This window comes from Lathamus discolor, chromosome 3 (genome assembly GCF_037157495.1).
Source record: "Lathamus discolor isolate bLatDis1 chromosome 3, bLatDis1.hap1, whole genome shotgun sequence".
Taxonomy (NCBI): domain Eukaryota; kingdom Metazoa; phylum Chordata; class Aves; order Psittaciformes; family Psittacidae; genus Lathamus; species Lathamus discolor.
The window spans coordinates 45,065,789-45,092,954 of record NC_088886.1 but is presented as its reverse complement, the minus strand read 5'-3'; the positions used below and the strand labels follow the sequence as shown (position 1 = coordinate 45,092,954).

Sequence of the window (27,166 nt, the reverse complement as noted above, 5' to 3'; positions counted from 1 at the left end):
AATGTGACACTGAGCAAATAAATTAAGTGTAAGGAATACAGGAGTTTTTATATTTCCTGACCAGTGATGCACAAGCTATGAAATTAAATTCTTTATATAAAAAGGGGCTCAAGGCAAAATTTTAAATTCAGATACTGGACTTCAGAGCTCCAAGTGTTGGGGATGCTTTTTAGAGCACAAGGAGAATATTACATTCCTCACAGGAAAAAGCAAGGCCATAGCTTCTGAAAAGATAGCTATTCAGAAATTGTAATTAAGCACATAATTGATGGAGGTCAGTGACAATTATGCATGCATTTAATTTAAGTGCTCCACTGAATTGAAACATAAAGTAGGTAGGAAGTAATACTGCAGCCACTCTTGCTCATTAACAGAAGCTACTCTATTGATGGCATATGTAAATGTAGGATTATTGACTACTGTGTAATCAGGATTCAAATTTGAAAAAAATGGTAGCACCTAAGTGTTTTGAAGGTGTGGCATTTCTTTTTCATGTGCATCCTCAAATGTCATTCTTTTGTGTGTCTTTTGACATGGTGAAGTGTGTGGTTTGAGGTTGTGGATTTTTTTTTTTTTAATTATTATTTAATCTGTATTTGATGTCACAGAACAGCTGGATATGGAGTGGCCTTTGTGGTCCAAGTATATCATCAGTGACAGGTACAAGCTCAGCTCTAGTGACCTGCTTTATGGACATACTGAGTTGCTGGTACTCAAAGCTAGTCCTCAAAGCAACCAGCAGTTCAGCCAGCCAAATAAACTAATTCAAACTTTCGATTCAGGGAATAGACATGGGATATTTGCGATAAAAACAGTCTTCATGGAAAACAACGGTTAGAAGAATGATTAAAAAAAACACAGTAGCTGACTTTGAGTATTCTGAGAAAGATCTTTTAAAGATTATTTAAATAAATGCTTTGATAAAAATATGACTATCATATAAAAATAAAGGAAAAGTTGTGTTTCCACAAACTTAAGCCAAATTTCCAGATACAGATCCAAAGCTTTTCACAGCTATAGCAAGCATCAACAGTGCAGTAAAGGCCAAATGGAGGAAAGTATCTTGCATTGCTTAGTAGCAATTTCTTAGAGTTTGGAGTCAGAGTTCAATAGCCATCTAGAGGAATTACTCTGGTATGGAACCTGCAGCTGGTCTATAAGGAACATCCAGCAGTCTGCTGAATTGGAGCCATTAAAAGTTATAATGTGGAAGATCCCCAGGGAGTGGAGAAAATTACCCTAATAAAAGAAGTTAACTGATCACACAGCGGAGAAATATTTTGGCAGACATGCAAAACATAGTGGATTTCTCTCTGTGTTGCAGGGTGACCCAGGCATGGTTATTCCTGGAGAGCCAGGTAGACTGGGTTCACCAGGAAGTCATGGCATTCCTGGCTTAAAAGGTGATACTGGATTTCCAGGACTTCCAGGCCTACCAGGGCGTGCCGGACATGATGGTGATGATGGCCTAAGAGGTACTGTTGTCAAACAAGCTCAAGGAGCACAGCAAGTTGTTTAAGGAAAGGGAAACCAAGTCAAACAATGCTCACTCAAAAGTCTGAAACTTCTACTTAAATGATTGTGAATCCAGTTTCCTCTCTTTTAGGAGATCGTGGCTCACCTGGAGTTCCTGGAGATCCAGGTTTTCCAGGGAAACCTGCTGAATGTCTTATTGGCCTGCCAGGTTTGCCAGGTGGCCGGGGAGCTACAGGCCCACGAGGTAGGACCTTCTGAACCAACTGTGCAATTTGACTGGGTGGGTCTGGGTTTTGTTTCTGTTTTCCAATAGCCTGAGGGAGCTGAAGCTGTTCCTAGATACTGGTTATAGGATAGTACGTGAAAAAACGTGAGCCCATTTAAGAGATGCACTTCCCGCAGATGGGAAGAAAACAGCCCTTTAAGAAAGCCCAAACAACCCACAGCTCTCCTACAATTTCCTGAATGTGTATGTTGTCTTACAGATCTAATGTTTAGCCTTCAAACATATGGAGTTCAACAAGAGTTTCATGCTTATGATGGCAAGATAGAGGTGAGGGCTTAGTTTTCAGACAGTTGTACCATACTACACTGTCATGTATTTTTCCTAGGAGGAAGAGGTTCGCAAGGCTCAAAAGGAAAACTAGGTCCTCCTGGCTTGAGTATCCCAGGGATCTATGGACTGCCTGGGGAACCTGGATTAGTAGGTCTTCATGGAAATACAGGATTACCTGGCCCCAAGGGACAGTCTGGAAGGCCAGGAATCTCTGGTGTGCCAGGTAAGGGTTTCCCAAATACTTGTTTTGATGTAGAAATTCAGTCTCTGCAAAAAAGGTCAGTATGCTTTTCAAACTGAATATGCCAACATATTTTTCCATAAACAGCTTTCATATATATTAAGATCTATCTATAAAACATATCATCATTCCTTAAATGACAAGCATATCTTGAAGCTGTTACGACAGAGTAATGATTTTTCTGTAAGTCTTCTTAGAATAGAGTGGTACCTTACACTGGTTTTTGTACAGTAATGTCCTTGCAGTAGGAAATTAAATGATTGACATTCAAAGCAACTCCCCAGCATAATGGAAAGGTATTTAGTTCTTTCTCAGCATCTGTTTTCAAACAAATAGCTTGTTAATGCTGTCTTTTTTTTCTTAAAAAGAAAGTTTAGATCTTGAGTCTGGCAGAGTTGAGGCAGATCAAACTCTGTCACCTTAATTAGAGCTAACTTTAAGTAATGCAGTTAATCCCTGTAGGGGTTGGTTTGTTTGTTTGTTTTTCAGATATGTGTTCAAATTTGATTCATAGAATAAAATCTGTTATGTAATGCTCCCTATCTCTCACAGATTTTTCATTAGTATCAAATCCTTCATTATTCTGTGGGAAGAAGATGGTATATAATTTTTTATATATACAAACTGTAAACCAAATGATAAACATGTTATCACTTGACTCAGTTATGCAAGCCAATACTTCTGATGTCATTTGAGGGGAGTTGTCATGTCCTAGCTGGTCTTCAACTCCTGAGCCAGAAAGGAATGTCTTTCCCGTACAACCCATAACAGATCTCCCATCCCTGTGTGGGTATCTCAGATACATTATCCTCCCTAACAGTTATTTCACTCATTGATAGAAGCTGTTGCAGCTACTAATCTAAGGTAGTCTGGAGCTTACTGTGCGTATAAATGCTGTTCATGTGGTTAACAACTGGAAAGCTGGCTTGGACAGCATGCTACAGAGATCAGTATATGTAAGAAAACATAAGCAATTAAGTATTAAATGATAGGCAGATGTGTAGTTTTCTGAAGTAATGTTCTGTTTCACTGATCAAATACTAGCAAATATGTTGCTGTTGCTTCAATTCCACAGGCTCAAGGGGAGAGCCAGGTATAATGGGCCTGTTAGGAATTCCTGGACCCCCTGGCATTATTGGAAGACCAGGCAACCCGGGTATCAGAGGCAAGTGGCCATAGTATTTGCCTTCATTATTATTTAGATTATAGAAACTTCCGTGCTAAAGTTAGTCTTGTGATCCGTCTTGATGTATGTTTTCATGCTTGAGTATACGTGTCATCCTAGAATTTCTTTGAGTCTTGGTCTTTGGCTTCTGTATATATGCAGTCTACAGGCTGAATTACTACATTATTTAATTTTTTTAGCAGTTTTTAATTGCCACCTTTTCTGTTTCTTCGGTATTTGTAAAAGTGGCTGGTAATCTGATAAATAAAGAGCAGAGAGCTTTTTTGCTTTATTTTTTTGCATCGCATCTGATATCAGTATTATCTATTCAACAGATATAAGATTATACATATATTCAGTATAAGAAATAATTACTGTTTCTTGCCATAATCTGTGCTCATAGATGTTTTATTGATGACTGGAGTAATTAATAAGCTTGTTTAAGCTTCTTAATGACACCAATCACTGGAGTAATTGGAATGTACATTGGGGATGTATATTTGCATATGCAGCTGCTCTTGAAGACAGGAGTTTTCGTTGCTTCACTTATGCTAGCATCTAGCCAGGTTTTATAAAAAATTTAATTATATTTTCTTGTAGGTTCTTCTGGCTTCCCAGGACTAAAGGGAAGAAAAGGATTTCTTGGAGCAAAAGGCGAACAAGGTGATAAAGGTTTTCTTGGACCATCTGAGACCTTGATTGATATTGGGAATAAAGGAGAACGAGGTTTAAAAGGTACATATTCATTGCTCTGTTATTCAAAACTAATTAGGGTTGTCACCTATGTTGCAGTTCCAGTGGACTCTGTAACGTGGAAGAAACTGACTTTACTACTGAGAGTATTTGCATGGCTTTGAAATTATTATTACTGAACACTGTAACTGCCTTTTTATTTATGGGATAGTTCAATAATACTGAATATATATTTTCACTTCAACAAGTCCATATTCCTTGAAAACCTGCTATTGTAATATTAAACGAGTAATAATACGTCAGTAGTGCTAGGAAGCTTATATACATATGCTATACATTTGAGTGTTTATACATTTAGTAGGCCATGAACACAGAAATGTGTGCTTACCAACTAGATGCTGGATTTCAAAGAAGTTGAGTCTGCTCAGAAATACTTGATTGTCAGAAGAATATAGTTTACAATATTGCAAAATATTGTCTGCAACACTAATATAGACTGTCTATGAGTCGTACATGCTAAACTAATGTTGTCTGGTCTTTTGTGTACACATTATCCTATGTAAGCTTTCATAAAACTTCCTTTTGTCTCCATATGAAAAATACAGAAGCATTAACTGTGAGCTTGTTTCTTGCTTATGTGTATTCACAGAGTGAAAATCCTATGCTCCACTTAATTAACTCTGTTATAGTACTTTAAATTTTATAAAACTTTGTATTCTTTAAATTTTATAAAACTTTGTATTCTAAGATGATATGTAGTATTTTTAAAAATGAAATTTTGTTTTAGGAGTTCATGGAAGAATGGGTCTAAAAGGAGAAAAAGGAGATGCTGGTGTGCAGGGTCCCCCAGGTCTTGATGGATCTGAAGGAATACCTGGTCTACCAGGTATGGAATATGTATATTGAAAATTACTATATCACATGGACAGTAAAGATAATATTACCTCAGTGCTTAAAACGTAACTTGGTTCCAGCAGCAGCACTGCATTCTCTGTATTAACTTTGAATTTTTTCTGAGAATTCTAAACCAGCAATTTCAAAAGCTGCTATTTGAAAGTCATAGCAGCTACCACCAAATAATTCTTTGTTTTGTTCCAAATATAGACCATTTTTGGGGGTGAGAAATAGAAAATAGTATTAAATCCTGAATAATGAAGACTTCAAACTCTAAAAGCTGATAAGACCAGTGAATAAAAATTGGTATTTATAAAAGTGAAGTTGAACTTCCCAATATTGCAAAGAAAAGTAAGAATTCTAAAATAGGAATATTACAATTGTGCACAAAAACGTTTTAGAAGCTTTTTTTTTTTTTTTTTTATTTCAGGTGGATTTTATTTCTGTTTTCAAAACCTGGATGTTGGGCTTATATTTTGAAAGTTACCAGAACATTATTTTGAACATCACCAGGTGTTCAGTGAAAGGCAGGTTTAAAAAGTACCTGCATAAATTATAAACCTACCTAAGTTATGACCAAGGTTTGCTCTGCCATTACCATAACCGCACACATACTGATACATGTTGATCCTTGAGAGACAGTGCATCTGTTTTCTCAAATTAATGCTAATAAAACATTTTTATTTCTCTGTACTCTGTGTTTTTGATTCTTTGAGATAACTTCTTCCCTGAAAATCATATGATACTGCAATACATAAAAATAGTGACAGGAATAATTTAAACTTGTAATCAAAATGACTCTTTTCACGATTGCAATTATCCGTGTTATATGATCTTATAGCATTACTGCTATACTCTGTCATTAATATCCTTTGTAGTGAGCAATGTAGCCAGCAGAGGAAAAATGCTCCACTAGTCTCTAACTTTTAATGGAATAATAAATAACACCTTACCTGCCTGAATGTTCAGGCATCGCTAGTACCCTGGAATTTATACATCTGGACATTCCAAATGCAACTAGATCTTGTAGTCATTAAACTGAAAGCTAATTTAGCTAATTAAGCTAAAGATAAGTGAGTGGGGGAAAAGGTGCCTAAGCCATATAAGAAAAAGCTCATGAATATACTAGTCATGAGAAGTGCATAATGAGTAATGTGATTAATAATATAATAATGTGATTGTGACATGTGCAGGAACCAGACTGGACTCAGGAGGACAATGAAAGGAGGGTCCACTCTGTAAATACAAATTCATGATGTTGATCAAAATTTGCAAAACTGTGTTTTTGCTGCTGCCTCTAAGTGCTGTGGTCACAAACCTTAATTTTAGTGTTGATACATAAGATGCTTGTTATTTCCTTGATTTTCTGACAACGATAATGATAATTTTATCTGTGTTGGGGGTAAGAGGCTGCATGTTATATTAGGAAATAATATCACAAGGTGTGCAGTACAGGATTCTCTATTCATGACAGCTCTACCAGCCAGCCACTGTCTGAAGCAAATGTGTAGATGACACTTTTTTCTTCATCTTGCAGGTGTCAAAGGATTTATGGGCCTTCCAGGGATTACTGGAGAACCAGGATTCCCAGGTGCACCAGGAGACAAAGGGGACATGGGATTTCCAGGTCATTTTCTGTCAAGCCCTATTGCAAATTCATAGAGCTGTATAGAAGCATTTGCAAAGATCTGAGCAGTTACTGTAAAACCACTACAAAACCTTGGGGTTTATTCTTTGCAGTACCTATAATCTTCTTACCACCCCAGCATTTGCTTGACTTGCAGAGTGCGCCTGTCCCTCTCTGTAAATGAAATATAACTACTTTAATGTATATATTATTACATGTAAGAACCTCTTTTAAATGTGTTTAGAAATAAAATCGCTGGCTATGTAAATTACTTTAATGAATAATTAATATTAGAATATATAAGCAGTAGTTCACTGAACAGTACGGTATGCAGTTATGATCCTTTTAAGAATGGTATCAGTATCTATTTTTCCAGGTTCAAAAGGACAGAAAGGATCTCCAGGCTTTCCAGGACCATCAGGAGACCCTGGTCCACCAGGCTGTGATGGCTTTACAGGTGACAAAGGAGATCCTGGCTACCCATCTGCTGGGCCTCCAGGAGAACCTGGTCCAAAGGTATAAAGGCAATGGAAACATTGTCATATTAGGCAATAAGCAGAGTCTTTGACTATAGCAACAGAAGAATATGTAAGCAAGAGCTGCAGAACTTGCAGAAGTAGATGATTTGTTAGTGATAAGAAATATGACAATTCTATTGTGTCATTACTTGTGAGAAATTTTTTGAGTTTGTTACATTTCATTTTTCTCTTGGTGCAAGAATTTCATATTTGCAAAGTGGTCCATGTTTACAAATAAATTTGCTTATGTAAAAGCTGCTAATCCAGTAAGAACAAGGACTTTCACTTAAATGGTCAGCAGCAGGAATACTTGTACATTAAAAACTATAGAAAAACATTATCTTAGCAAATACAAAAGTTTTGTAATCTAAAATTGTACTGTTGGATTTCGACAGACTAGTAATATCATTACCTAAAATGAATTGTTTTTTTCTTCTTACCAATATATATTGCTAAGAAAAAAACAGTATTTTTTAGGTCAATCCATTACAATTTTGACTCCACATATTCTGGTTAACAACTAGGAGTCATTTTACATATGAATTTATCTGAAGTACATCGCTGAGGTTGTAAACTATACTATAACTCCTGTAATCTGTCTAAATTAGCTGTTTATTTTCTGTATTAACTGGGTAGGACAATGTTACTGTCATGAAAATCAGTAGGAATTAAGCAAAAATATGCATTTCAGTATTTTGTATAGCTGCATATCATATAAGGAATGCATATTTGGATCAAAGAGGAGCTGTTAAAATAAAATTGAAAGGAAGTCTGTGTGCCAGTGAAAACATCTAAAGACTGAAGCTGGTTTGTACAGATTAAAGATCTTCTAGCTATGTTTAAAAGATCAGTGGTATTATGACAACATTTCATGTTAGGCCACTTTGATTTATGTCTGAAAATTATAGTGAACTATGATTACACATAGTTAACCTGTAAAATTACATGTGATTTTTTCTATTGTTCAAATACGGAATCTAATGTATTTAATGTAATATGATTCTTTACCTGTTTGTGTGCAACTGCTATTTCTCAGGGAAATCCAGGCCCCCCAGGAGTTTTGGGCAGCAAAGGGGAAAAAGGATCCCAAGGTCATCCAGGACATAAAGGAATACCAGGACCACATGGGATCAGAGGGGAAACTGGAGGTGCAGGAATCCCGGGTATGTTTTGTTTTGGTGGGGTGCTAAGATGTTAACATACCTTTAGAAGAAGATAATTTGTCAATAAACTACACAAAGTGCCTATGCATTGGCATATTTATATTCAACTGCTGTAAACTTTAACAGCTCCTTTTTAGTCAGTGCAGCCATACTGCCTTACATCAGCTAGAGATCTTTTGCAGCTGTCTGAAGCAGAAATGATAGCAAAATTCTGAAACTGAATTTGGATCTAGTGATAGTGCCTTTTTCTCCTCTCCCACACTCTTCCTACAGGAAAGCTTGGACCTCCTGGAAATACTGGTGTTAAAGGACGGCAGGGCCACCCAGGCCAACAGGGCATTAGAGGCCCTCCAGGTATGGTGTAATGTATCTCTCCCAAATCACTGCCCCCTGTTTTTCTATTTTCTTTGGAATGAGGCAGTTGATGTTCTTGTTCTTTTGAGCTTTTCAGAATTTAACTGAGGCAGTTGCAGTCTCTGTTTATGTTAGTTCAAGGCTTTGTTTACCTTCTCTGGTTGCAGCAAAGGTCTTCAGCAGACTGTTTTCAATGTTACCAGTTCAGCTGAGGCAACAGGTTTTCATTTTATTTCACTATTATAACCTCCACCTTCTTTTTTATTATTTTTTTTTTTTTAATCTGGTGTTCTCAAGATGTGATATCCACACAATTGTAAGGAAGGCTTGTTCTACCTCCTAAAAGAGAATGTTAAACTAAGATGTAGCTAGATGAGGAGAAAAAAAAGAAATGGGAAGAGGGGACAGAGTTGTAGTTGCTTGTTAAAGCAGCAGAAAAGTTTAAACCATTCAAAATATACCTAAGGGGGAGTGTGTAGAATGCAACAGAGAGTTATGCAATGCAGATTTTAACAAAACGAGTGCTAGTCATTGTCTTCAAAAAGAACATTGGTACATTTGGAGATCTGAATCAGAATAACAGTATTGTGGTTTTGTAGACTTTAGTGAGCTTGCACTGACTTACCAAGAGTTAGCAAATATCAGAATCTACTCCCTGTTTAGAAAAACTTGAATTTGTAATAAAGACAGAGAGAGAAACCACACTGCCTCTGTGGATTCCAGTTAGGGTCGGTTAAGTCAAAGGCACAGTCCTAAAATGTCTTTGAAAGACAAAGCTATTGCCTGTGAAAATAGTGGGGGTATTAAATCCATTTAAGTCTAGTGAGTTCAATAAAAATTATGTGCTACTCTTTACAAATGTTTAACAGTTATATCTATCTGAAGTAGCTGAACTAACTAAATCTTAATAAAGGGGACTCATATCTTCCCCCTTTGAAATGCAAAATAATAGTAGTGAAAATGATATTGTGGTCCATTGTAATTCACAGGTGCCATTGGAGAGCCTGGAAAAAATGGACCTGTTGGTGAAAGAGGTAATCAAGGTCAGGATGGTATGCCTGGTCCCCCAGGAGTAAAGGGAGAACCAGGTAACACCAGTGAAATACTTTCATTCTGGTTTACAGTTGTTTTTTTCCGTAGTTAAACTGACAAGGATTAATTGAGAAGGATTAATACGGAGCTTCTGTGGAGTCAAAGATAAGTTTATAAGTAGAAGGGTTTTCACTTTCACATAATTCATAGTTTTTTTTCTATGAACTTGTTGTATATGCTGTCAACAACCCAAATGCATATGTCACCGCTCTATTATGCGATTTGTCATAACATCACCTAATAATGTCTGCAAGAGCCAAAGGATTGCTGTTAACAGTATTACATGTTTAATCTGAAAGAAAAGAACCAAAATCATTTTAAAGGAGTCTCCTCTCTTACATGGAAATAAGATAAAAGGCATCACAGTGTTTACTTGCATGAATGGTGAAGGTTTCCATGACCTAGCCCTTGGATTGTAAACCTTTTCATTCCATCATTTAAATGTCACTCCTGATGTCATGAATGTCTACAGATAGATTTAGTCCTCCACTGAATTCTGACAGAAAGTGTTTTCATAATTTACAGTGATAATATTTCCATATTAGTATAAAGAGGGTACTGAGAAGGCAGGCATAGTACATAGTATGTGTGAAGTAATCACTGTTAATGTATTTTCTTTTTTAGTATTTACATTTCTTCTATTTTTCTTAGTAACTAACTCAAATGCAGGTTTTTCTTCTTTTTTTTTCCTCTGAAAGTAGACAAAACTTATTATTGCAGAATGTACCTCAAATGTGATTGACTAAAGAGTTTTTACTATGAAGAAAAACAAATTTAATTTGTATTTCTGTATAGAAGAAATGGAAATAATATTTTCAATTATATTTTACCTATAACTAAAATCTACATCTTGACGCAGTGAATTCTGAAGAAATGCGTAAAATATTAGATAACTATGATGTTTTCTAACAATTATTCAGGACTTTGAGCATAATGTAACCTAATATTTTATAGGAGCACCAGGGAGAGGAATCCCTGGCCTTCGAGGTATTCCTGGTCGGAGAGGTAAGTTATCTTTGCAGAAAGCAAAAGCTTAAATTTTACATACCAGAATCATCATCATCATCATCTTTAAGCTACCTCCTGCTTTTGGATGCTTGGAATGTCACTAAGAGTGTCAGAGAAAACCAAGAGGAATTCTGTGCTTCTGATCAATGATTTAGTGTTATACACTAAGTGCAAGAGTTCTTGCATGTAAAGTTAAGACTATTATAAAAGGGAAATGAAGAAGCGAAATTCTATGGTCTTGTGAATATGACATATTCTACAGCTTTTGAAATTTTATTTTGAAATATAATTTGATTAACAGAGGATGTTCTAATGAAAACAGATGCTGCTGCTGAATATTAAGCATACTATAAGAAAGCTGCAGCAGCTGCAATTTAAATTTGTTCATCTTTTTATATTGATGAAAGTTGAGGGGACTCTTCCCATTTTTTAGGTTTTGCATCTATTTCTAGTACTAGCTGAACTGCATTGATTTGCTTTACTTAAAAAAAAAATAAAATCTCTCTTCATATCCTCCATATATAGATTTTGCACTTGAAGATCAGCCTTACAAAAATACACTTTTCAGGTAGTCTCTTATTTTGTGGTACTCATATTGATGCTTTTAATTGAAGTGTACTTTAAAGGATTTGCCAGTTCTGATGTTCAAAGAAGCATTTCTTCTACTTATACATCAAGAAATATTCCCTGCTGTGGTCTTTCTAACTTCCTCCCAAGTTTATTCCTTTGTATGAGCAATCTCTGAAGTGGAGGGGTTTTTTTATGAGAAAAAAAGAGTGGTGTGTACTACTACCTTGCTGTGAGTCCTGTCTTCTCACAACCATTTTGCCTTAACAGTAGCAAGGTGACTTTGAGGACTTCTCCATATTAAAACCAAAGGCTGAATTCCACCTTTGCGGTACAGTAAATATTGTGTGTTGTCACACCATCTTGACAGCTATCACCAAATGTAATACTTACTCTTTGCAGGAATCAAAGGGGACATGGGACTGCCTGGTTTTCCTGGGCCACCAGGTATGAAAGGTCATCAGGGTGATCAAGGACCTGTTGGACCACCTGGCTTAGTGGGGTTACCTGGATTTCAAGGCTCAACAGGCATGGCAATTACTGGTCAAAAAGGGAATAGAGGTATTGCTGGTGCAGATGGAAGACCAGGTGTGTTGTTATAACTCCTTATTTATCTGAGATGATATACTGGTAATTGAAAGCAGAATTCAGCCTGTCCAGAACTTAAGGTGGAAGGGGGTCTTTCCCCAAGAGAAATTCATAATTAAACATGTAGTTTATTTACTATTTAATGTAGTGTTATCATTGCAAACACCACAATGGTCTATGCAGTGTGATGTAAATTAAAATAACACCAAGCTTTGCAGTCCACTCGATTTTCATTATTTTGCTTTCTGCCCATGTAGTCTGTAGGGCAGCTGAGATCCAACTATAAAAAGTGAGATGAGTGTGTAGATGTGGCACTTAGTGGTGGACTTGGCAGTGTTAGGTTTATGGCTGGACATGATAGAATCATAGAATCATAGAATAGTTAGGGTTGGAAAGGACCTTGAGATCATCTAGTTCCAACCCCCCTGCCATAGGCAGGGACACCTCACACTAAACCATCCCACCCAAGGCTTCATCCAACCTTGCCTTGAACACTGCCAGGGATGGAGCACTCACAACCCCCCTGGGCAACCCATTCCAGTGCCTCACCACCCTAACAGGAAAGAATTTCCTCCTTATATCCAATCTAAACTTCCTCTGTTTAAGTTTTAACCCGTTACCCCTTGTCCTGTCACTACAGTCCCTGATGAAGAGTCCCTCCACAGCATCCCTATAGGCCCCCTTCAGGTACTGGAAGGCTGCTCTGAGGTCCCCACACAGTCTTCTCTTCTCCAGGCTGAACAGCCCCAACTTCCTCAGCCTATCTTCATACGGGAGGTGCTCCAGTCCCCTGATCATCCTCGTGGCCCTCCTCTGGACTTGTTCCAACAGTTCCACGTCCTTTTTATGTTGAGGACACCAGAACTGTACACAGTACTCAAAGTGAGGTCTCATATTATTATGAGCTACAGCCTTGAAATTACATATGATGATCTTAAAGGTCTCTTTCAACCTAAATGATTCTGTGATTCAACGATGACAGGCATAACTACAGCTGGAGGATATTCCAAAAGCTGTACTGCTATAGAGTACTGCAAGAACTCAGCTCTGATTTCAGATTAAATTAGCAGGCTGGGAAAAATGAGTGGCCTTTGTTGTGGGTTTTTTTTTTTCAGCGGGTATATGACCCTTGGCAATCACTGAGGTGGTAAACATGAATACCATTATAGTTGTTGAATGTTGTACTGCATTGTACATAATGTATATGAAATGCTGTTGGCAGTAGTCTTTACTTACTCTGATGTTTCTGTACAGGTGCTCCTGGTTTTCCAGGGCCTCCTGGTCTTTCCACTCTCAGCATGAAAGGAAGCAAAGGAGTTAGAGGCGCAGATGGCATACCAGGGCCAACAGGCCCAGCCGGTGACATCGGTCCTCCAGGTCCAAAAGTCAGTGAAAGGAATACTGCTTGTTTCTTACTCCATTGTTAATTTGTTCTTACCATGAAAATATCACCAAACAAACAACAAACCAAAACAAACAAAAAAACCCCTCATCCTCCCCAAACCCCTTTGTGATAGAGGAAACATATTAAAATGGATATGAAAAGTAGTTTTTATGGACTTAAGCAGACCAGAAGGAAATCATCATGGATTTCTGGCATGTTATTTCTCTAGGCATTCTGTATTACAGAGTAATATTAACAATTATTATTTATACCATGCTCACAAATGAAGCAGATAATTCTAGTTGTAGCATATTCTGTGAACATAATACTTTGAATATTCTGAACAAAACGTGTTTCATAGTGTGCAGACGCTGCTTCTAGTTTATTATTGGTGTTATCTGATTTGCAGGGAATAGAAGGTCGATCAGGTTATCCTGGTGCTAGAGGGGCCCCAGGATTTCTTGGATTCCCAGGTGTAAAAGGTATATGCATATTCTCTACATACACTTCTGAATCCTAAAAAACAATTGTTTACATGTTGTGTTATAATAGTATTTATGTTACAGTACCTCATCCTAGAATTTGTTGCACCAACAGCAGGGTATAGGTCAGCTATAAGAGAAAGCATTCACTAAGAGAGCATCTTCTTTGTGTTAGATGCTATGGGTATATCCAGACTGATATTAAGTGCGAAAGGGCTGAAACTTCAATAGCCTCCGTTCCAGGCAAATTCAAAACAAGTTTGTCCTTAGTGACTAATAATGTATAAGTACTTTGGGACTGAGTCTGCTAATTAGAAATGCCATACCTCTGCTAGATGCTTTTGGCAACCTCCTAGCTATAGAACTCAAGAGCATTTAATCATAATTACAACACAGAGCACTGGGTCCTCTGTTTGCCATAAGAATAGTCCCAATTACAATTTAATTTACCAGTTTATCAGGAAATGAACTGTTAAATGTATTGGCTTCATTAATTCCATATTCCTGACAGTTGGATCAGTAGGTGGCTAAAAATCCTTTTAATTTAGCCTTTTTTCCAGTGATTTAAATCTAATACAGGTCTGCATCGCTCCAGTATTCTCATTTTTCAATTGCATGATTTACAGAGACAAAGAACTGTCATTACCTGCTTAGCCTACTGGTTTGTGCTCCGTGTTAATTATTGTGTATTTCAAATTTGTTCTAATTTGAGAAGCCACTGTACAGACAGTAATTATGCTTTCTTAAGCAAAAAGTTCTAATTTCATGTCATAGTCAGTCAAAATGCCTGACTTGATGACAGAAATACTGATCTGAAAAAATCTGAATGTAACCTCATGTTTTGCACAATGAAAAGAAAGGCTTATTAAGCTTCCAACACTTGCAAAACTATACGACCCTTCTAACAGCCGTCAGTGTAACTGACAGTAGGATTTAAAAGAAGTCGAACTGCACAGCATCACTGAAGGCAACACTTGACCTGCAAACTCAGTGACAAAAACACATAAGATAAAAAGGACATAGTCTGAAGTTGAGATTTTAAGCCAGGTTTGTGGAACCAGCCATTATATAAAGATAGACTAGGAAACATCTTATAAACTGAATGCACTTGGACTATTAAATTCTACAGTAATGACAGAGATGTAGAAGTCCACTTCTGCATTTCAAATGAGTCTACAGGCTGTATTACTCTTCGGGAAGTTTGAATAGATCATACAGGACTCCTTAATAAGAGTCTGAAACTTTGACAGTGATTTTGACATCTTAAATGAGCAGACATATGTTCAATCTTCCTTTTTAGGAGAAAAGGGTAATCGGGGACCCCCTGGACCACAAGGTGCAGAAGGGCCAAGGGGACCAAAGGGCCAGTATGGTAACCAACTGTTCTCATTCTAATACCAGTTGACTTAGGTTGATTTGTTTTGTAGATTGTTTGCTTTCTTTTAATATAAAGCAAAGCTCTTCATTATATTTTTGCTGCTAGGTCCACCTGGAGTCCCTGGGAAAATATTCTCCATCCCAGGAAGCAAGGGTCCTCCTGGATTGCCAGGAATACCAGGAACACTAGGTGACCAAGGAATTCAAGGGATTCCTGGACTTCCAGGTGATTTATACTTTTATCTCTGTACACGTTTGTGCTGCTTAGTGGAACAGTTTGGGTTGGTGGGAAAACATGCTTCTGCATAGGAAATTGATGCATCTTTAAAAATACCTCTCCATATTTAAAAATAGCTCTTTGTACCTTGTTAACAACCTTGTATTTATAATCTGTCCATGCCATCTGCCCTCCAACCTTTCAGTCAGTGAGTTTCTTCCTCAACATGAGCCTAAGCAAAATAATGGAATAAAAAGTAAACTTGGATCAAAACTTTCATCATTTTAATACAACCAGAACCATGCTCAGGATGCCATTATGCATGGGGAAATTACCATGCATAATAGAAGTACTCTAGATGTGCCCACCATACTCTGGGGATGGGAAGGGAAAGCAGAAGCTGGCTACTTCTCTGCTGGCACTGGATGTGAAGCCTGCCACAGATGTGAGGAATGGGAAAGCAAAGTGAAGGTAGGATGAAGGGGATATGCAGTGGGTGCTTGGCCACCACAGCTTTCCAGCACAGGAAGGGAGCTCCTCCAGGAAGCAGGCTTGCGGGAAGGCATGCCCCAATCCAGAATGACAGTTGCCTCGCACTAAAGAATTGCTCTTTTATACTTGCCTTGAAATTGTTTTACAGAGAAGCTGCAATGTTTATAGAATCACAAACCATGGTCCATATAACATGAACCTATTGGAGTGAGTCCAGAGGAGGGACACAAAGATAAGAGGGCTGGAGCACCTCTCCTATGAAGGAAGGCTGAGAGAGTTAGGCTTGATCAGCCAGGAGAGGAGAAGGCTCTGGGGAGACCTTATAGCATCCTTCCAGTACCTAAAGAAAGCTGGAGAGGCACTTTGCACAAGTTCAGTGTAGGGACAGGACAACAGGTAATGGTTTTAAATTGAAAGAGGGTAAATTAAGATAGAAGTTCTTTAATGTGAGGGTGGTAAGGCACTGTAACAGGCTGTCCAGAGAAGCTGTGGATGCCCCATCCCTGGCAATGTTCAAGGCCAGGCTGGACTCGGCTTTGTGCAACCTGGTCTAGTGGAAGTGGCCCATGGCAGGGGGAGTGGACCTGGGTGATCTTTAAGGTCTCTTCCAACTCTTAACCATTCTATGATTCTACGATTATGGCCTGTTACTGTATTTTTTAAATACCTATATTTCATGACACATCCTAAAAGAAAAAGCTGTTTGCTTTGGTTTCTGAAAACATTTCTTATGAGAATACTATTTTTCTGAAATACAGTCAATATTTCCTTGTAATCTTTCTGATAGAAATTATAGTGACAGTAATGCTACAGTCTCAAAACTTAGTAAATTCATGCTGTTTTTATTCTAACACAGCTACATTTACATGAGGATTTTAACTTTATTCATTAACAGTTATTACAATCTAGAATAACTAAGGCTATATGATTCCTTTTTTTTCTTGATTACAATTAGGACCTAAAGGAGTAAAAGGTCTACCAGGAAGATTTGGTCATCCAGGTCAACCAGGACTGCCTGGTCCAAAAGGAGACAGGGGATTTCCAGGAGAAAGAGGTACAGGAAGGCAGACATCTGTGTTTGACTGCTACTCCTGAATTTACAGATAAACTCTATTCCTGATTTCTGTAAATCCTTTCTCTTTGATGTATTGAGATTCTGTAACATTTACAGTCACTTTAGGGTCACAAGCACGTGTAAGCACATTCTTAGCTTTTAACAGATGCATGTCCACGACTGGAATAGTAATTAAAAAAAATATGCTTTAACTGTGCTCCTCTCTAATTAATCATATTTATTTATGCATCTGAAATCCCTAGGTATCATGTGCCTTTTAATGACATCAAAATACAATTAAATATTTAGTCACCATCAAATGTTTATACAACTTTTTTTGAAAAAATGGCCATGGTTCTCTAAAATATGTTGCGATTCGATGAAGCTATGCAATGTAAAGCTACCTGAACTAAGTCTGAAACAGTTAATACATCTAGCAATAAATATGGCCAATTTACAAGTTGTATCTTCTTACTTACAATTATTTTGTTAGTTTTCAAGTAGTTCCCCTAATTTAAATGAACTAAAAATTCAAATAAAATTATAATATTTGTAGCCTTATTTCTTTCCCCTTCACAGGACAGCCTGGACTGGTTGGCTTTCCAGGTCTACAGGGGTTACCTGGATCACCAGGTACTATCATTGCTGGTCCAACAAGAAGAGGTTTTATCTTTACCCGGCATAGTCAATCAACAAGGATTCCTTCATGCCCACATGGGACATCGCAGCTCTATGTTGGTTATTCACTGCTTTTTGTACAAGGAAATGAACGAGCACACGGACAAGATCTTGGTACTGTATTGGTAAAAAGTTTCTGATCATGTTCTTTAGAGTCCCATCATGCTAAGTTGTCATGCAACCAAACTCACAGTGTCCGAGATGAACACTGGTTTCAACCATCAGTCTTCAGGGTGGTCTGCTGCTGAGTCAATTCAGGGATCATGGCTTGAAAGACAGCATCCTTTCCTGCATTCTTATATTCCCTTTTTGCTATCCCTAGACATTTCTGAGGAGGAATTCAGTTACTTATGGACAGATGTCTAGTACAAATGTTCACAACATCTGCACGGTTCTGACGGTAATAACACAAGGTCTCAGAGAGAATCTTGCCTTTTTGGAGACCAAATGGGATGCTTTAGGGTGTCAAAAATGGCACCAGAAGCTTTTGTTTAGGCAGCTGAATCTCTGTTACTGCATCAAGGACCAATACCGTTCAAGATTATATTATTATTATAACATATTTTGTTCTTAGCCTTTATCTTTTATATATACCATAAAAATTTTGCTTTCAGATAATTCCACTATAGACACTTCTCTCTTTATAGTTACCAACAGTTTTATTTCCCACTGTAGACTGTATACCATCACATGTGTCTTCTGTTCGCTGCACTAAATGTAATATCCTACCTGTCACAAAACACTCCTCTTTTGTCTTTCAGGAACAGCTGGTAGCTGCTTGCAGAGATTTACCACCATGCCATTCTTATTTTGTAACACCAATGATGTTTGCAGTTTTGCTTCTCGCAATGACTACTCATACTGGCTGTCAACTGCAACAGTAATGCCAGTAGACATGGCACCAATTTCTGGCAGGGCGCTAGAGCCCCATATAAGCAGGTAAGAGTGGAAGAATTTCAGCTGTTCTGGCCTGGAACCACAAAGACATCATAAACTGTTCTGAACAGCAAATCTTAGGCAAGCCTGCCCATCTCAGCCAATACAAGCACTGTTTTTAACCACTGGATTTTTGATTACTCACCTGAATATGTCACACATTCAGTGGTACTCTAAGAAAGGTTAGATTAAAGTAAAGCTAGGGTCCCCCCCAGGTATTAATCTGCATAGCTGACTTGAGAAGATGGCACACAGTCCTACTGATAGGAGTGATTTTTGTTAAAATCTATTGTAATTGGAGGTAGACTAAAATGAAATAAAGACAGTTTAATTATTTAGAATGCAGTACAAATTATGTTCTGCCTTCAATTATGTGTCATCTGTTTACTGTAATTGGTGAAGAGCATTGTAAATTGGGGCTGAAGGTTCTCTGCAATGAAATACCCTTGTGCAAATGTGGCTCTTTTTAGTTGCTTTGGAACAGCCGAGAAGGATGAAGAGCATCTCAAGAGAAAAAGCTCTAAAAGCATGAAAGACCAAGTGTACCAAAATCAAACATGTGAAGGCAAGCTTTGGACTGTCTTCTAGCCTGCCCTACCCAGTTGTTGCAATCTAGTAGTTTCTCTAGGAAATAAAGATCACTTTTTCTGATCTTAGCAAATAAAGGTATAGAACTTTGATATAAACTGTAATAACCTATAGTAATGAGCACAAGAAGAAGGTAAAATTTAGCTTGTTACTTCAATAAAGGCAAAATCAGGAAGCTCAAGTGTTGTGAGACTAATTCCCATTTTATACCAGCTTTTGTCTGGTGTTACTAGTAGAGACTGTAAAGCAATTGCAAAGCAAAGTATTTGGATTGCCTTCAATTTACTTATCTCCTCACTGAACAGGAAAACCTGTGTGAGTTGTAACATTTATACTAAGCCCTGCCATTAGGTAGCTACTATCCTAGAAGATACAATTTTTGTCTGCTTTCATGTTTTCCCTCATACCTGCACTGAATGTATGTGCCTTTCTTCTTGCAGGTGTGTTGTCTGTGAAGGAGCTGCAATGGTAATAGCAGTTCACAGCCAAACAACTGTAGTTCCTGCATGTCCAGAAGGCTGGGTATCTCTCTGGAAGGGTTTTTCTTTTGTTATGGTAAGGATAGAAAGACTTGAATTATTAATTTTACCACATCTTGCTTTCATTGGCATTTTCATCTTCTCACACCTCGTTTGCTTCTTAATAATTGTTTGGTAAGATTTTTTTTTCCCTTTGCCAAATAGAGAATCGTTTTATTAGCTCTTATTCAGTGCCAGAAGCATATGAAAATCTATTCTGATCTGGCCTCAAAAATAGGTGGCACAAGAAAAAGGGGAAAAGATGAAAAGAGAACCACAGGATTTTAGTCTAACAAAAGTAACTGCATGGTCTCATTTTTATGTGTCATGCTGAAATCTAGGGAAGGCATTAAGGAAGTGGAGTGGTAAAACTCATCCTAAACACAAATACACAGAAATAACTGACATGCTTCCATGCCAGGCCATTCTTTTATAAATCATATCTTGGGGCTGAACTCCACAGAAAGCTAAAATCAAAACAAATGCAGAATGCTGTTCAGAAAAACTACCTCAGCAATTTTTATGCAACAACAAGATATGAGTGAAGAAAGTTCATAATGTGACTGCAAACTGAGAACTCATTGTGGGAATAAGAGTGTATCTGTAGTAGGGATGTAGCACTTCATCTTTGTTATCCATGCCTGCCAGCAAATGACGGTAAAAGAGAATTAAACCCTCCTGCTTTCTCCTTTAAAGTTCTTTTAGGTCTAGTGTGAAAAGTGCTGTCTCTCCTGGGATTTGGCCCTAAGCAGTAATAACTGTAAACTTGGAAAAGAATGAGAGAAATTTTACACCATCTGGTTAAAATAATTTGCTTCTTTCCAGCATCAGCAAACCGAAATGGTATTTTCTAGCCAATTTTCTACTGTTGTAAATTATTTTAGAGCTATTTCTACAAGCATTTACCAACATCAAAGAGTAGCCCTTTGGAGAAGGACTTGGGGGTGTTGGTGGATGAGAAAATGAACATGAGCCGGCAGTGTGCGCTCGCAGCCCAGAAAGCCAGCCGTATCCTGGGCTTCATCAAAAGGAGTGTGACCAGCAGGTCGAAGGAGGTGATCCTGCCCCTCTGCTCTGCTCTCTTGAGGCCTCACTTGCAGTATTGTGTGCAGTTCTGGTGTCCTCAACATAAAAAGGATGTGGAACTGTTGGAACAAGTCCAGAGGAGGGCCACGAGGATGATCAGGGGACTGGAGCACCTCCCGTATGAAGACAGGCTGAGGAAGTTGGGGCTGTTCAGCCTGGAGAAGAGAAGGCTGCGTGGAGACCTTACAGCAGCCTTCCAGTACCTGAAGGCGGTCTATAAGGATGCTGGGGAAGGACTCTTCATTAGGGACTGTAGTGATAGGACAAGGGGTAATGGCTTAAATCTTACACAGGGGAAGTTTAGATTGGCTATAAGGAGTAAGTTCTTTCCTGTTAGGGTGGTGAGGCACTGGAATGGGTTGCCCAGGGAGGTTGTGAGTGCTCCATCCCTGGCAGTGTTCAAGGCCAGGTTGGACAGAGCCTTGGGTGACATAGTTTAGTGGGAGGTGTCCTTGCCCATGGCAGGGGGGGAGGTTGGAACTAGATGATCTCAAGGTCCTTTCCAACCCTAACTATTCTATGATTCTGTGATCAAAGAAGGTGTTTGGAGAAGTAATCAATGCAACCAAAAAGTTGTACACACTCAAAACAGGGCATTTGGCTCACTTTAGTCTTCAAGTGGACAGAAGCCAGATACTTTCTAGTCTTTGTACTAGTTAGTGTCATGCCTTTTCATGGAGCAGAAAAAGGTCTTTGCAGGCTCTTAGGAACTGCCATGACTGTTTGAATCTTCATAAAGCTTCTGTGCTTCATTATAAGTTTGATAAAATTAATCTGTGTTCATTTTGTTTTGTCCAAGATATACCACAGAACATATGGTATGTTTTAGAAAGAGGTGTTTTTTTTACCTGCAGTTTACTAAAAGTTGACAGACCCATTCTCATAAAAAATGTGTTGGTGGTTACAGTACACAAGTGCCGGCTCAGAAGCTTCTGGCCAAGCATTGGCATCTCCTGGATCTTGTTTGGAAGAATTTAGAGCCATTCCATTCATAGAGTGCCATGGCAGGGGAACGTGCAACTACTACACAAATTCCTACAGTTTCTGGCTGGCATCGTTAAATCCAAGAAGAATGTTCAGGTAAACTGTATTTCTGTGCATCCACACGCATCACATCCATGCTGCAAGTGCCCAAGGAGACAATAACTCTCTGCACAACATGTGGGGGTTCCCCTACTAATTTCCCTCAGTTTAGACAGATAGACCTGTCTATCAGGTTCTGAGTCATTCTGTAACACAAAGATGCCTTAAGTGAGCCAAGGATTTCAGTGGTGTTGTCAAGAATTCTCTATCCCATGTTTCATCATCTCTCCTTGTTTGGTTTTTTGTTTGTTGGTGTTTTGGTGTTCGGTTGCTTTTTGGTTGCTTGCTTGGGGTTTTTTTTTAAGTAAATGTTTCTTTTCTTTCATTTAGGAAACCTCTGCCACAGACGTTGAAAGCAGGAGAACTAGAATATATCATCAGCCGATGTCAGGTCTGCATGAAGAGACCAGTCTAAACAGTGGCCACTCTTGATTGAACATGAAACTCTGCTTTTATTACAAAGAATTGCCTAACTCAGAAGAGCTATAATTTATTATAGTCCAACTGCACCTGGAAAGAAATTATAAATTGCCAGTGCAGCACTGTGTTGAGGTAGGGCAACAGTTTGACTTTTGGACTTTTGTCTTTGGCAAATGACAAAGCACTTTGATGGAGAAAGCTTGTAATGGCAGTCTGCGGGGGCTTCCGCTGAATTGTTGTCATTTCTAAGCTGCATCTTCATGATAAAACTGTGGCATCATCAGATCTTTAATGAAAGATGTTAGTGTTGCCTTGTGTCATGTGCTTTTCAAACCACAGGACAAACTAAATGCTCTAATATTGACTTACATATGTTCAGTGTTCGAAGTAGGTATAATTTAAGATTAAAATCTGGCAATTATGAGAGATAGGGTTCAATAGGAAATACTTTCAGTGCACTTTTAAAAATATAATGATTCATTTGGGTTGTTTTGGTTTGGTTTCTTGTCTAATAAACAAGTATCTCCCCACTTACCTCACACTTCGTCTGACTGTCAAACAAGAATACAGTCTTTTTTTGTATCACTTCAATAATAATGGTTCTTGACTAGCCAGAAAGGTAGCCACATCACACACTATGCAAACAGTACAGTGGTGACAAGCACTAGCTGTGTTCTCCACTGTGACTGTGGCTAAGGGCTCACTAATTGTGAAAGTGTTGGCAAGTTTGCATTAGATTCCATGGCTTTTGGCACAGATCATGAAATCTTTTAAATTCTTCAGAAGTTGACACTATTTTGCCTCTGTTATGCTCACATGCTTTTGTCTCTACTGAAGAACAACGGTTTACCATATCATAATTTGGGATTTTGATGGAATTAAAAATTACTGGTTGGCTCAAGATATTTTATAGATAACAAAACCAATAATATTCACATTTTATAATAGTCCTACTTAAATATTTATCACAAATTATATTCTATATTGAAATATTTATCACAAATTTCTGCAAATGGACCATTCATTCAATTCAGTTAAATGCATGCATCCAAAATTTAAAAAGACTGATATTTAAATTATACCATCTAAGCACTGACATATACTAGAGAATCCAACTGTAAATGAACATAAATACTTGAAAAGCACTTTCATTTACCCATATAACTTATATAAAGTTGTAGCTATGAGTTTATTTTTTGCTGGTTTTTTTTAATATTTATAACATTGCACTTGCAAGGCTATTTAAAATTGTAATGTTAACATTTAAGATGTTAATATTTTTTAATAATTGCACAACTATCAGAATTCCAGTATTTCATGTTATAGAAGAAGCTTAATTCATCTGAATTTCTGTAAATGCATCATTTTAAATATAGGGTCTAGCAATTCATTTGAAATAACCAAGATTTCTCATTTAGATGTTTTTAAAGCCAGTGAAATTTTATATTGTTTCTGTTAAAATACTTGCATTGTGATTGTCTGACTGTTCAATTTTCAGTGTTAACCGAACTAAGAAAAGGTTTTGTCTGTGTTTCATGCCAGTATCTTCTGATGGTGAAGATATCATTTACATGAACTGAATGGATGTTGTAAAATTATTGTTTGCTTGAACAGTTTGCAAGCTATAATTGTGAATTTGCAGGTGTTTATGAAGAATCTCTATGCAAATGCACTACTGATAAGAAGGTATTAATGTCAAGCTCATATTTAGTCTTCTGTTTGGACCAGTTTGGACTTAAGGGTGTTTTCCTTATAACAGTCACATACTAGATTTTTCCATGAAGCTTGCTTTAAATACTCAAAGATAAAATCACGCTTGTTGCTTGTTGGGTTTTTTTGTGGTTTTATTGTGGGGTTTTGTTTTCTTTTCCATTAAGGCCATCACAGTCACCCAAAGACATTGTATGTGGTATACAATTGATGACTGTGGAGACGCTCAAGTAAAATGTAAAACTTGCTAGTAAAAAGCAGAATGTAAGTACCTGAGGTTGAAGTCTGCTGGAAATGGTCAGTAGAGGATAATGTGTAAGGAGAAGGGAATAGATTGTGGTTTTCAAGTCCAAAGGTAAGTTACAAAGAGTTCTGTCTCAAGTTACAGCGCATAGCTGGAAGTTATGCCTTCTTCCCAGTTTTGGATTCTGCTGCTCACTTTTTGTGTGGCCTTCAACAAGTTATTAAAGATTTTCATAAATAGCTTTAGATTTTGAGTGCTCAACCAGCCTTCCTTTGAAAAGCATGGAACGCAACTGCAGAGACACACCTGTTCATCAAGCCTAGCATAATAAAAACTGGACACTGAAAATCAAAGAGAAACTTGAAAAAAGTTGATCTTCTCTCTGAAAATGCAGATCACTTTACTACTGCTAATGATTGTTGTGAGGATTAGTTAACTCATGTCTGTAAATGCTCCCAGAGCCTCAACTGGCAAATGCTGATGAGGTGCAAGGTGTTAATATACTGTACTGAGAAAATGGAAGCATAAGAAATCAGATATAATGAGGAAACAAATGGGGCGGGGGGGGGGGGGGGGAGAACAAACCTTCTGCTAAATACAGCCAAATAAAAATATTTTGACTAAATAAAAGACCCATTTTAATTTATTTTTTTTGGCTCTTCACAGTGCTAATGATCTTTTCCACTACCCATGCATGATAGTATTTACACCAAAAGAAAAAAAAACAACAAGTAAGAATAAAGAAAATAGTGTCATCTGACAGTAGGTGGAGTTTGCCCTCAAAAAGACACTCCCCCTCTCCTACTTGGACTATGCTAGAAGTCTAGCGCTTCAGTGTAGCTACTCAAGCTGCGTGTTTGCATGCTGTCTGTGTTCTTGGGTGGCAAGTTGCTGTTAACAGGAATAGTATGAGAGAAAGGGCTCTGATTACACTGAGGAAAAACTAGGAAGATGAGGAAAGCTGGCTCCATCCCAGGCCTTGTCTGAGCTCTGCTGTCAGCAGGCTTGTGCCCACTCCTCTCACCTGCTGTACCTGCTTCACTTGTCTTTGACTTAGGATCTGACTTTTCACCTTGCATTTGCCTGATGGTTGCTGGACTGTCAAAATAACCTTTTAATGTCATTGCCCCAGCTCTATCTTGCTGGGCACAGTATGGTGGGACTGTGCCTTTGCTGGAGAGGTTGCTGCCCTGCCTAGGCTGGGGTTGTCTTCCTCTTTGGAAGGAAGCCACTCCTGCAGTTTGCTGACAGAGAACTACTCTAACTCCAGGTTCAAGAAGGGAAGAGACTGGTCACCAAGGAAGACAAAACCTGTAAAAACTAGAAAAAAGTAGGACTTGTAGTGTTTCCTCAGAGAGAAGACAGTACCCAGAGGCACTCTGTAAGTGCGTGCAAACAAGCAGATTGTGTGCAGAAGAAAGAAAAGGACACACCTAACGTATTAAATTTATTAAAATTCATTAAATTTATTAAAAATTTAAGTATGAAAAAAAGGAAGACTTCTCTGAAAGTCAAACTGATACAACAGTGTTGTAGGCAACATTCTTAAGGATGGCCTTTTAAATCACTGAACAAGAAAATTAGTGATATCTGCAGAGAGATTTGAAAACTGTCAAAATCATTTGTGCTAGGACTTCTACACAATGAAAAAACTGAAAGAACATCCTGAAAGGAATAAGGGTACAGTAAATACAGCCTGATGCGATTCTTTCTGAGATTTGACAACATATGTGGGGCTTGAACAGGCTTACATAATCGAGATCTACTACTGGTAATTCATAATATGATGCACTAGAGATCACCACCAGGTCTCTTATGGAGAACTTCCTGTGGAGTAGAACTACTCAAATGGCTAGTCTGTGGCCACTTTTATTGTGAAACCAATGTAGGAACAACAGTCATACACTGAATGGAATAAAAATAGTTATGTAATTGATCTCAACACAGGAGTATATACGGGCAAGCATGGGAGACAGACCATACTTCTTGTGTGCTTCAAGAACCAATTCTTAGAGTACGGTTTTTTTTGGTTTGAGTTTTTGTGTTGGTTTTTTGGGGGTTGGTTGGGTTTGGTTGGGTTGTTTTTTGGGTTTTTTTTTTTTTTTCATAAATCTCAGAGCTTGGAGAAGAGGTAAAACTGAGGAGGACTCTCTTACAGAATGATGGGGAATGCCTGGTGAACTGCTTAGGCCAGCAATTTGTGTTTCAGGAGGTCAAATGTAAGGCCATATATTGAAAGGCAACTAATGTGTAATTCTCCATGTTATACAACTTTTAATCTAGTGAGAGATCATATTTCAGACCACTTCCCTCTGTAAAACAGTGCTGTTGGTATTTGTAAAGAGCTGAACTAGCAAGTTGTGAGCCTTGGATCGATAACATGCTTCAACACTTTTGGCTGCTCATTTTGACCTCCAAAACCTTACTGTGACCATAAAGGAGAACAAAGGGAAAGCTCAGAGCCAGCTTTCTTTAAAAATATTATCTGCTAATCTAGAGGTTTATTTTTTCTTTAAGGAATACGAAATTGATATAACCTGCACCTCAAGAGAGAGAACAGCTGCTCGTAGGCAGCCGATGCTGCTATGCCAGTTTCAGTAAGGGTCACCTGGGGTCCTTGGAAGTGTTGTGCTGACATAAGGAGATGCAGCTGGCTGGTCAGAATTATTAAGTGGGGCAGGAAATGGATGGCTCCATCAGCCACATTTGCTGACACATTTTAAGTCATGCTAGTGGTGTGGCGGTTGATGTAAGAAAGCCACCGTTGCACAGGACAGCTGCAGTGAAGGTTACCAGCCTGTCTGGCCTGCAGCTGAACTAGCGCCTGCCTGGGGTTTGTGAAGCGTGCAGTTGCCTCTGAGCGGTAGCTAGGCAACTACCTCTCTCTTGGAAAATGCTCCCTAAAGCAACCGGCCTTTTGCCCTTGCACAGAGGGGTGGTGTGCCAGGTTCATCA

At 38.2% G+C, this 27,166-nt stretch overlaps 1 protein-coding gene across 1 annotated transcript in view; it reads left to right on the top strand.

Moving 5' to 3' along the window:
• The window catches only part of COL4A3 (collagen type IV alpha 3 chain), a 67,332-nt gene extending 43,262 nt beyond the window's left edge, over positions 1-24,070 (top strand). Inside the window, exons 30-52 of the mRNA XM_065674992.1 lie at positions 1,325-1,475; positions 1,607-1,720; positions 2,088-2,255; positions 3,349-3,438; positions 4,039-4,173; positions 4,919-5,017; positions 6,563-6,652; positions 7,029-7,168; positions 8,207-8,333; positions 8,607-8,687; positions 9,677-9,775; positions 10,734-10,784; positions 11,757-11,942; positions 13,197-13,327; positions 13,736-13,808; positions 15,109-15,180; positions 15,292-15,411; positions 16,850-16,948; positions 17,528-17,740; positions 18,388-18,565; positions 19,591-19,705; positions 21,662-21,834; positions 22,168-24,070. Coding sequence (XP_065531064.1) covers positions 1,325-1,475; positions 1,607-1,720; positions 2,088-2,255; positions 3,349-3,438; positions 4,039-4,173; positions 4,919-5,017; positions 6,563-6,652; positions 7,029-7,168; positions 8,207-8,333; positions 8,607-8,687; positions 9,677-9,775; positions 10,734-10,784; positions 11,757-11,942; positions 13,197-13,327; positions 13,736-13,808; positions 15,109-15,180; positions 15,292-15,411; positions 16,850-16,948; positions 17,528-17,740; positions 18,388-18,565; positions 19,591-19,705; positions 21,662-21,834; positions 22,168-22,252 — 2,790 coding nt within the window. The 3' untranslated portion in view covers positions 22,253-24,070. The remainder of the gene's footprint in view (positions 1-1,324; positions 1,476-1,606; positions 1,721-2,087; positions 2,256-3,348; positions 3,439-4,038; positions 4,174-4,918; positions 5,018-6,562; positions 6,653-7,028; positions 7,169-8,206; positions 8,334-8,606; positions 8,688-9,676; positions 9,776-10,733; positions 10,785-11,756; positions 11,943-13,196; positions 13,328-13,735; positions 13,809-15,108; positions 15,181-15,291; positions 15,412-16,849; positions 16,949-17,527; positions 17,741-18,387; positions 18,566-19,590; positions 19,706-21,661; positions 21,835-22,167) is intronic.
• Positions 24,071-27,166: the final 3,096 nt, after the last annotated feature.